Source organism: Ranitomeya variabilis, chromosome 1, assembly GCF_051348905.1.
Source record: "Ranitomeya variabilis isolate aRanVar5 chromosome 1, aRanVar5.hap1, whole genome shotgun sequence".
Taxonomy (NCBI): Eukaryota; Metazoa; Chordata; class Amphibia; order Anura; family Dendrobatidae; genus Ranitomeya; species Ranitomeya variabilis.
The window spans coordinates 458,455,557-458,467,325 of record NC_135232.1 but is presented as its reverse complement, the minus strand read 5'-3'; the positions used below and the strand labels follow the sequence as shown (position 1 = coordinate 458,467,325).

Genomic DNA, 11,769 nt, shown 5'->3' with positions numbered 1-11,769 from the left:
CTCATGTGCTGTCCTTGTATTGAAATTTGTTTCAATTTTATCCTTTTGACTTTACAAAAAAGCACACGGACAGCACACAGACGGCATCAGTGTTTACACGCACACATTGACTTGTATGGGTCTGTGTGATCCATGCAGTCGACCAAAACCTGACATGTCTAAGTGTTTTACACATGGACAAACGGCCCGTGAAAACATGCAGACATCTGCAGAGACCCATTCATTTGAATGGGTCTACGTGTGTCAGTGTCGTGAGACGGTACGTGAGAAAACTGTCGCTACACATACCGGAGACACTGACGTGTGAAACTGCCCTTAGGTTTAATTAATTAACGTTCTCATACTAATTTTTGTTTTTTCTACCTTTATTTCACAGCTTTTTGGCCACGGGAGAGAGCTTCACGTCACTGCATCTACAGTTTCGTGTTGGGAAATCCACAATTTCAAATATTGTAAAGTGCACGTGTAACGTAATTTGGGAGAAGTTGCAGCCCATTGTGATGCCTTCCCCAACCGAGCAGACTTGGCTGCAGGTCGCAGCAGGCTTTCAAACTGTAGCCAACTTCCCTAACTGCTTGGGTGCCGTTGACGGTAAACACATCAGGGTGCAACAGCCACCGCATTCAGGATCACGCTTCTTTAATTACAAGAAGTATTTTTCTGTGGTCCTGATGGCGGTGGCTGATGCACACTACCGTTTTGTTGCCGTTGATGTTGGTGCCTATGGCAGTACAGGGGACTCTCGGGTGCTGAGAACTTCACAAATAGGACTACAAATTCTCCAAAATTGCTGTACACTACCAGCCAATAGGCCTTTGTCGGGTTCCACACATCCAGTCCCGTTTGTGATGGTATCGGATGAGGCTTTTCCGTTGATGCCAAACCTGCTGCGCCCATACCCACGAAGGGGACTGAATGCCCGACGGAGGGTTTTTAACTATCGGCTGAGTCGTGCACGTAAATTTGTCGAATGCACATTTGGAATAATGAGCAGCCAGTGGAGGGTGCTACACACAGCCATCCAATTGGAAGTAAAAACTGTAGATGCAGTGATAAAGGCATGCTGCATACTGCACAACTATGCACGCGAGTACTCTCAAGATCAAGAGCAGATTGATGAGTCACAGTTGCCTTTGTTCAACACATCGATCAGCTGGGTTTTAGGACGGCCTTCCAATTCCGGTGTCTGTGTACGAGAGACTTTCGCAGACTACTTTATGAGTCCAGAAGGATCCGTCCCATGGCAATACTCTTGTGTCCCAGATATGCAGGCACAGCAGCGAACATCCTCCAACTTGAATCACTGAGTCCTGCATGATATCTTATATTGTCCCTTTCTATAAAACATGTGTACATTTTTTTGTAACCTTTACCCCTCGAGGGTGGTTTGCATGTTCATGACCAGGAACATTTGAAAAATTCTGATCACTGTTCCGTTATGAGGTAATAATTCTGGAACACTTCCATGGATTCCGTTGATTCTGTGACTGTTTTCTTGTGACATATTGTACTTTATGATAGTGATAAAATTTCTTCAGTATGACTTGCGTTTATTTATGACAAATGAAAATATTGTAAATTTTGAAATTTTCCAAATTTTAATTTTCATGCCCTTAAAAAAAAAACATTATTTCCTATATGTCTACTTTACATCAGCAAAATTTTTGAACCAAAATGTTTTTTTGGAAGGAAGTTATAAGGGATAAAAGTTAAACAGCGGTTTATCAGTTTTATGACATTTTTGTTTTTGACAAAGGCATAGGGGCTGTCAGCCCTGTGCCAGCTTCTGGAATGCTGTGGTCTTGTTTAATTGCAACATATCGATGATTAAAATCCCAAGAGCGGTCTGTGACCGCTCCTGGCAACTAGTGCCAAGTGTCAGCTGTGAGAATCAGCTGACACCCAGCTGCGAACAACCGCGCACCCCAGTGTGCATGGCCGATCGCGATGACGTACTATTCCGTCCATAGGAATTAACGCCCAGGTCACATGGATGGAATAGTATGTCCGATGTCAGAAAGGGGTTAATAATCACAACACAAGTCTTAAACATAACAAAATATATTTATTATACAACTTAAGTTAACAAAAATTTGCAGTATAAACATATATTTCAGAAATGTCATAAATATGATATTGTGGAGTACATCATATTCAACAGCAAAAGTTGATGTGATTGCAGTATGCCTGTTTGTGGTTCAAGAGTCGATGAATGTGTGGTGTGTTTGAACCAAAAGGCACAGCACAAAAACAGAACACATTTTTTTAATGTATAACTTTTTTTAGTAATAAAATACCAAAAAATAAGAATTTAAACAATTTTTAAAAACCATTTAATTAAAAATATGATATTGCGGTGGAGGGGTGGAAATTACATCTGATCCTACATCACAACTGGATGTGCTTGGAGTGTTGGGGTTCAAGGGTTGCTGATTATATGTCTGGTTGGAACCAAAAGGTACACCATTAATTTGAGATATAAAAGATTGATGTGATGGCAAATTGAAAGGGGATGGCTGATAAAAATGTTGTGTGCTTGGGTTGGACAATTGAGGCTGTTGGCCTTGCTGCCCAAGTTTTACAGAATTGGGCTGGAATACATTATGCATCCCAGCTATTATTTGGGCTACATTTGGGATTGGGTTTGGGGACTCGTAAAAGTCAAGTAGTGCAAAGGCTGCAGATATGTAAGATGCCTGTCTGTCATGATGGATCTTACGTATTCGATTTGCCATACTGCAGCCAATCAAGTCTAAATCATCTTCACACTCTGAACGTCTGAGCATATCAAGAGCCTCACTTGCGAATTCCTGATTTTGAGAATTACTTTTTGTTTTTTTCTTGCCACGGTGAGCAGCTCTAATATTGGGACGTGGTGAACTCAACATGACAGTAGGCTCTCTCATGGACAGCGGTGTATGAACTCCCTCCTCTGGCTCTGCATTGCTTACATTGGTAGGAAGAACAGTGTTATCTATTTCAGGCAATGCTGCAGTTTCATTGTTCTCTGATTCTATGTTTCCTTGACTTCTGAAATAAAGTAAATAAAAATACATTAGTACAGAACAGTAATATATTTATGTTGTAGAATGGATATATGTCTACCATCACACATCGCTCCGGAACAAGTTGCAGCTTATGCTCTTGTCACATCTAGCTGCACCTTATGTCCCACTGTACTGTTTTCATGTAACATGACTGCAAATGACAAGCTGATTTGAGAATTACTGGTGGCTGGGCAACTACTTTAATCAGACTGTCGAACATCATGAACTCAGGATTTTTTTCACCTCTACTTAAATGACCATCAATGCATAGGGGGCAAGATTGGAGAGAATACTTACGCACGTAGCTCTCTGCTTGTGAGCAGAAATTGTAAGTCATTATAGTATGAGCATTTTTTTTTGCTTGGTGACGATCCACTTTTGCTTTCAGTATTTGTGAATTTGGTAAATCTGTCTCTCACAGATCTCCATCGTTTACGGACATCATGTTCTACAATATAAAAAATATATTTATTAAGAAATACACTTTATGTGAGATGCCCTGCTAATGGGACCTTTTATGCCAGGCAGTGTTCTTCAGGTCACATATGATCATGCCAGCAATTAAGCAACATGGCTTTGTCAATTGCACAGTGTTGACAAAGTAGTCAGCATTTCTTCCAGGCCTGTGGAGTCGGTGTCATGGAAATTTCGGAGTCTGAGTCTGAGGTTTGGCTTATCGACTTCACAGCCCTGGCAGGGCTGTGGAGTCTGAGTCGTGTAGTCAGTCGGAGCCCTGTGAACTCGCAGGACCTGCTTCCGGTGACATCAGACATATCTGCAAGTTCACAGCCAATGAACTCACTTCACATATGGATGTCAGTGCGACTGCCATGTGAATTTCACACCGCTCTCGCTATCACGTCACAGGGGTGAAGTGAGTTCATTGGCCGTGAAATTGCAAGACCTTTCAGACAGCACCGCGAGCAGGAGAACTTTATCACGCGGTGCCATCAGACAGGGAATAGCAGTTCACAGGCAGACACTGAGCACACGGTGCTCAGTATCTGTTGGATGACAGGCTGTAAGGACACATCATGCAACCATGCAGCCTGCCATATAGATGTAGCAGAGCTGGACCCGGTACGGGACAAATAGCATCTCTGTGGAAAGGTGAGGAATTTTTTTTTAACTCTTTTACAGATGACTAGGGCTTTGGTGGCATTAGGGGAGGTCGTAAGTATGGTTTAATTAAGAATAATTAAAAGGAGTCTGTTTCTTTTTAAATAAAGGACTTCATTCTGGCTGTGTCTTTATGTACCATGTACCAATAGGATTAGTAGTGGATAGGAGTCTTATTGATGCCTCTTCATTACTAACCTCGGTGCTTGATGTCACCAGACAACACAATCCCTCTGCTGGTTAAGAATTTGAATGTGAGCCCATGCCATTTTTTTTCAGAAAAATTATGTTTTAATAAATACATGTACAGTAAGCTGCACATACTGCACTAATTTTATATGTCACTGATATCTGTAAATCTGTCTATTCCATGTGTATATACTGTATGTAATCCATCTATCCTGTTGGCTCCTGATGTAATTTGACTGTACGCAGTCGATGAATTGCAGGCTTTTCAAATGCGATCGGTATATAAAAATCACAGATCACTCACATGGTGCGAGTGATGTGTGACTTTTGCCTTGCGCCCATTCACTTGCATGGGCGAGTCTCATCCAATAAACAAGGTTATTCACAGCCTGCTGAAATTTTTTTCTCAGTATGATTTAACCTGAGCAAAAAATGTCGCAGATGAGATGTAACCCATTGAATAACATTGGTCAGAGCGCAATTACATTTTTTATTTAATTGCACTACACATTTTTCTCGGAAATGAGTATAAGCCCTAGGCCGGGGTCACACTTGTGAGAAACTCGCACAAGTCTTGCTCCTCTACACCCGGGACTGCTGCCAGCACACGGACCGGAGCGTGCGGCTGTATGTATTTCTATTCAGCTGAATGCTCTGGTCCGAGTGCCGGTGGCAGTGCCGGGTACTGATGCAAGTGGCTCGCGCAAGTTTCTCACAAGTGTGATCCTGGCCCTAAAGTGAAAAACAGCAATGACCACAACAGGCAGGTCATTACTAGTGGTGTGCAAACTTGCTATGAAAAAAGTGTTATCTGAGCATGCTAGAGTACTAACAGAGTGTCTACAGTGTGCTCAGGAAGTATGTTGGACTTGCTGTGTCTGCATGTCTAATGCTTGTTAGGTAGCTGGAACACATGACGTGAAGATATGGTGAATCAAACATGTTTGATGACTACACCAAAGACACTCAGTTAGTACTCAAGCACGCTCACATAACACGTTATCAGAGCACGTTGACATCACTAGTATTTACCTACTACCTGGTCATTTAATTTGTTAGAAAAGGACATATGTTAAGTTTTTTATTTACCAATCTCCCAGTGGAGCTTAGCATCGCCTTCATCCCAGCGGGGGAACAATTTACGGCAGATTACATGCCATGCATCTGCCTTTTTTTGACGATCACTGTAGTTTGGGCAAGCTAAATCCCAAATTACAGGCATTGTTTCCACCTTGCAAAAATAAATGAAAAAGTAATTACCAAATGCAAGATGAAATGAAGCCAACATTCATGACAAGGAAGATACAGACATACACATGCAGAACACATGAACATGTACATAACAGCACATGAGCATCGCAAAGTGTACCATTGCAAACAATCGGATAGATAGATATATCACAAATTAAAAAAAATATTACCTCCATGATTAGTTGGGAAACATTAATGCCCATCCTCCTATACCAAGACATGGCTAACACCTCACTACCAGAAACTCCCTCACAATAGATCACAATCAGGACACCTCACAATGGCTCTTCACACCTGACAATGGCTCACAATGGCTCTTCACACCTCACTACCAGGAACTCCCTCACAATAGATCACAATCAGGACACCTCACAATGGCTCTTCACACCTCACAATGGCTCACAATGGCTCTTCACACCTCACTACCAGAAACTCCCTCACAATACATCACTATCAGGACACCTCACAATGGCTCACTGTCACTATGGACACCTCACTAACCACACCCCTAAGCTCTTGGCTGTGACATCACTTCCTGCTGGCCATGATTTTTCTGCACAAAAAAAGCAGCAAATAATGCTACATGCGTTTTTTCAGCGTTTTTGCAGCGTTTTTTTCATCACCCATTCAAGTCAATGGGTGAAAAAACGCTGCAAAAACGCAGCAAAAACGCTGAAAGAAGTGACATGCCCTATGTCCAAAAAAAGCAGCAAAGCAGAAAAAACTGATCAAAAAAAAAACCAACGTGTGTGCATGAGATTTCTGAAATCTCATAGGCTTTACTGGTACTGTAAAAAGCAGCTGAAAATTAGCATAAAAAAAAGCAGCAAAAAAAAGCAGCAAAAAAGTCCTGTGTGAACGTACCCTTAACCTGCTGTGCAGGATCTCCAGCGGAGTGAGATCTCAGAGAAAGGAACAATTTACAATTGTATTTGAAATTCAGAAAACGAGATCGATCTCCAGAAAAAAACTCTGGTATAGGAATTTTAGGTTCAGACATAGGAGCATGTATAACAAAATCTTGTATATTCTGAACTTTAGCAGCAAGATTATTCAAATTTGCAGCCAGACTCTGGGGATCCATATTTCAACAGGTAAAGTCTAAGCCATTCAGGGATTAAGAGGAGGGAAAGCAGCAGACTGCAATTATAGCTGGAGTGCAACTTCAGAGTAAAAAAAAAAAAAAGTTCCACACAGTTCCTTTTCTCTCCTGCTTCAGCCCATAGATTTAACACACGGGCCGGCCATACTGTTATGGTTCCCAATGGCAGGGGAACATCAGGAGCATAGGGAAAAACGGACAAGCTCTCGGGTGATGGAAACTAGAGCTGACCGCGATGCTAAACCTATTCACACAACCAATAGTAGCCAGGGAACGTGCCTGCGTTTTCTCTAGACGTCTCGCGCCAGCCGGAGATCTAACTACCCCTGGTAGAAGAAACACAGACCTGGCTTGCCTCCAGAGAAATACCCCAAAAGGAGATAGCAGCCCCCCACATATAATGACGGTGAGTTCAGAGGAAAAGACACACGTAGTATGAAAGCAGATTTAGCACAGCGAGGCCCACTTAACTAGATAGCAGAAAAATACAAAAGGGGACTTCACGGTCAGCTACAAAACCCTATAAAATACCATCCTGAAATTACTTTAAACTCATGTGCCAACTCATGACACCGGAGTGGTAATTTCAGCCCACAAGAGCTTCCAGCTGCAAGCATCCCACAAGAGCTTCCAGCTGCAGAGAGTCACATAACTGCAAGCTGGACAAAACATACAAAAATAGACCAAGGACTGAATAGTCCAACTTAGCTGATCAGCAGACTGGGAGCAGGTACATGCAACAGAAAGACTCTGGTTACATTGTTGGCCGGCACTAGAATGACTGAGGAGCAAGGCTAAATAGGATACTCCCATATCCTGATGGAAACAGGTGAACTGAGAAAGCAAAGCACACAAGACACCAGTACCACCAGTGACCACCGGGGGAGCCCACAAACCGAATTCACAACAGGGGGCCGAGCGCGTGTGGCCCAGCTTCGGTCCCTATTCTTTAATCGTCCCCAAAGAGAGTGTGAGTCCCTGATGCAGTACTCTAATATCTTGCAAGAGACGTTGAATGAGATGCAGCGACTAGACCCGGGGGCCATGGGGGCGTTCCGGGAGGTAGACCGCTTGCTCCGGGATCAATTTATCACCGGGTGTCATGGTTCCCTAATGGCAAGAGAACATAAATACAGACTAGCTCTTGGAAGATGGAATCTCGAGCTGACCGTGAGCTAAACCTATCGCACAACTAGCAGTGGCCGGGTAGCGTGCCTACGTTTTATCCCTAGACGCCCAGCGCCAGCCGGAGGACTAAATAACCCTAGCAGAGGAAAGTACAGACCTGGCTTACCTCTAGAGAAATTTTTCCCCAAAGGCAGACAGAAGCCCCCCACATATATTGTCGGTGAATGCAGAGGAAATTGACAAACGTAGTATGATGATAGGTTCAGCAAAGGGAGGTCCGCTTACTAGATAGAAGAAGACAGAAAAGGAAACTTCACAGTCAACTGAAAACCCTTACAAAAAACCATCCTGAAATTACTTTAAGACTCTAATATCAACTCATGATACCAGAGTGGCAATTTCAGATCACAAGAGCTTCCAGCCACAGAAATAATCAATCACTGAGAACTGGAACAAAAATGCAAAACAAACATAGGACAAGAGTCCAACTTAGCTGATAGTTGACTAGGAGCTGGAACATGCAACAGAAAGGCTTCTGGTTACATTGATGGCCGGCATAGGAATGACTGAGGAGCAAGGCTAAATAGAAAACTCCCACATCCTGATGGAAACAGGTGAACAGAGAAGGTGAAGCACACAAGTTCAATACCACCATTGACCACCGGGGGAGATTCACAAAAACCAAAATCACAACAGTACCCCCCCCCTCAAGGAGGGGGCACCGAACCCTCACAAGAACCACCAGGGCGATCAGGATGAGCCCTATGAAATGCACGGACCAAATCGGAGGCATGAACATCAGAGGCTGTCACCCAAGAATTATCCTCCTGACCGTAGCCCTTCCACTTGACCAGATACTGAAGTTTCCGTCTGGAAACACGGGAGTCCAAGATCTTCTCCACAACGTACTCCAACTCACCCTCAACCAACACCGGAGCAGGAGGCTCAACAGAAGGCACAACCGGTACCTCATACCTGCGCAATAATGACCGATGGAAGACATTATGAATAGAAAAAGATGCAGGAAGGTCCAAACGAAAGGACACAGGGTTAAGAATCTCCAATATCTTGTACGGGCCGATGAACCGAGGCTTAAACTTGGGAGAAGAAACCCTCATAGGGACAAAACGAGAAGACAACCACACCAAGTCCCCAACACTAAGACGAGGACCAACACGACGACGGCGGTTGGCAAAATGCTGAGTCTTCTCCTGGGACAACTTCAAATTGTCCACCACCTGCCCCCAAATCTGATGCAACCTCTCCACCACAGCATCCACTCCAGGACAATCCGAAGACTCCACCTGACCGGAAGAAAAACGAGGATGAAACCCCGAATTACAGAAAAAAGGAGAAACCAAGGTGGCAGAACTAGCCTGATTATTGAGGGCAAACTCCGCCAACGGCAAAAAGGCAACCCAATCATCCTGATCCGCAGACACAAAACACCTCAAATAAGTCTCCAAGGTCTGATTAGTTCGCTCGGTCTGGCCATTAGTCTGAGGATGGAAAGCAGACGAAAAAGATAAATCAATGCCCATCCTAGCACAGAACGCCCGCCAAAATCTAGACACGAATTGAGTCCCCCTGTCAGAAACGATATTCTCCGGAATACCATGCAAGCGAACCACATTCTGAAAAAACAGAGGAACCAACTCGGATGAGGAAGGCAATTTAGGCAAGGGAACCAAATGGACCATCTTAGAGAAACGGTCACACACCACCCAGATGACAGACATTTTCTGAGAAACAGGGAGATCAGAAATAAAATCCATCGAGATGTGAGTCCAAGGCCTCTTCGGAATAGGCAAGGATAACAACAATCCACTAGCCCGAGAACAACAAGGCTTGGCCCGAGCACAAACATCACAAGACTGCACAAAACCTCGCACATCTCGCGACAGGGAAGGCCACCAGAAGGACCTAGCCACCAAATCCCTGGTACCAAAGATTCCAGGATGACCTGCCAATGCGGAAGAATGGACCTCCGAGATGACTCTACTGGTCCAATCATCAGGAACAAACAGTCTACCAGGCGGGCAACGATCAGGTCTATCCGCCTGAAACTCCTGCAAGGCCCGTCGCAGGTCTGGGGAGACAGCAGACAATATCACTCCCTCCTTAAGGATACCTGTAGGTTCAGAATTACCAGGGGAATCAGGCTCAAAACTCCTAGAAAGGGCATCCGCCTTCACATTCTTAGAACCCGGCAGGTAAGAAACCACAAAATTAAACCGAGAGAAAAACAACGACCAGCGCGCCTGTCTAGGATTCAGGCGCCTGGCAGACTCAAGATAAATCAAATTCTTGTGGTCGGTCAATACCACCACCTGATGTCTAGCTCCCTCAAGCCAATGACGCCACTCCTCAAAAGCCCACTTCATAGCCAAGAGCTCCCGATTACCAATATCATAATTTCGCTCGGCGGGTGAAAATTTACGAGAAAAGAACGCACAAGGTCTCATCACGGAGCAGTCGGAACTTTTCTGCGACAAAACCGCCCCAGCTCCGATTTCAGAAGCGTCGACCTCAACCTGAAAAGGAAGAGCAACATCAGGCTGACGCAACACAGGGGCGGAAGAAAAGTGGCGCTTAAGCTCCCGAAAGGCCTCCACAGCAGCAGGGGACCAATCAGCAACATCAGCACCCTTTTTGGTCAAATCAGTCAACGGTTTAGCAACATCAGAAAAACCAGTTATAAATCGACGATAAAAATTAGCAAAGCCCCAAAATTTCTGAAGGCTTTTAAGAGAAGAGGGTTGCGTCCAATCACAAATAGCCTGAACCTTGACAGGATCCATCTCAATGGAAGAGGGGGAAAAAATGTACCCCAAAAAAGAGATCTTTTGAACCCCAAAAACACACTTAGAACCCTTCACACACAAGGAATTAGACCGCAAAACCTGAAAAACCCTCCTGACCTGTTGGACATGAGAGTCCCAGTCATCCGAAAAAATCAAAATATCATCAAGATACACAATCATAAATTTATCCAAATATTCACGGAAAATGTCATGCATAAAGGACTGAAAGACTGAAGGGGCATTTGAAAGACCAAAAGGCATTACTAAATACTCAAAGTGGCCCTCGGGCGTATTAAATGCGGTTTTCCACTTATCCCCCTGCTTAATTCGCACTAAATTATACGCCCCACGGAGATCGATCTTAGAGAACCACTTAGCCCCCTTTATTCGAGCAAACAAATCAGTCAGTAGTGGCAAAGGATACTGATATTTAACCGTGATTTTATTCAAAAGCCGATAATCAATACACGGCCTCAAAGAGCCATCTTTTTTAGATACAAAGAAAAAACCGGCTCCTAAGGGAGATGATGAAGGACGGATATGTCCCTTTTCCAAGGACTCCTTAATATATTCACGCATAGCATCATGTTCAGGCACAGATAGATTAAATAAACAACCCTTAGGGAATTTACTGCCCGGAATCAAATCTATGGTACAATCGCAATCTCTGTGCGGAGGTAGTGAACCAAGCTTAGGCTCCTCAAAAATGTCACGATAATCAGATAAAAATTCCGGAATCTCAGAGGGAATAGATGACGAAATGGAAACCAAAGGAACGTCCCCATGAGCCCCCTGACATCCCCAGCTTAACACAGACATAGCTTTCCAGTCAAGGACTGGGTTATGAGATTGCAGCCATGGCAATCCAAGCACCAAAACATCATGTAGATTATGCAACACGAGAAAGCGAATAATCTTCTGGTGGTCCGGATTAATACGCATAGTTACTTGTGTCCAGTATTGTGGTTTATTACTAGCCAATGGCGTGGAGTCAATACCCTTCAGAGGTATAGGAACTTCCAAAGGCTCTAAATCATACCCACAGCGCTTGGCAAAGGACCAATCCATAAGACTCAAAGCGGCGCCAGAGTCGACATAGGCGTCCGCGGTAATTGATGATAAAGAACAA

The 11,769-nt window shown here is 44.0% G+C and overlaps 1 protein-coding gene across 5 annotated transcripts in view; it reads right to left on the bottom strand.

Annotated features, from left to right (window-relative positions):
* Positions 1-2,095: 2,095 nt before the first annotated feature.
* Positions 2,096-11,769, bottom strand: part of LOC143764603 (polyadenylate-binding protein 1-like) — a 76,072-nt gene continuing 66,398 nt past the window's right edge. For 3 of the 5 annotated variants that reach the window (XM_077250337.1, XM_077250346.1, XM_077250357.1), the window contains exons 11-12: positions 3,345-3,495; positions 2,097-3,030 (exon numbers count right to left, since the gene is read on the bottom strand). In XM_077250337.1, coding sequence (XP_077106452.1) covers positions 2,334-3,030; positions 3,345-3,495 — 848 coding nt within the window. In that variant the 3' untranslated portion in view covers positions 2,097-2,333. Of the gene's footprint in view, positions 3,031-3,344; positions 3,496-5,444; positions 5,587-11,769 lie in introns of those variants that run through there. The other 2 variants (XM_077250327.1, XR_013213233.1) reach the window with 2 other exon arrangements.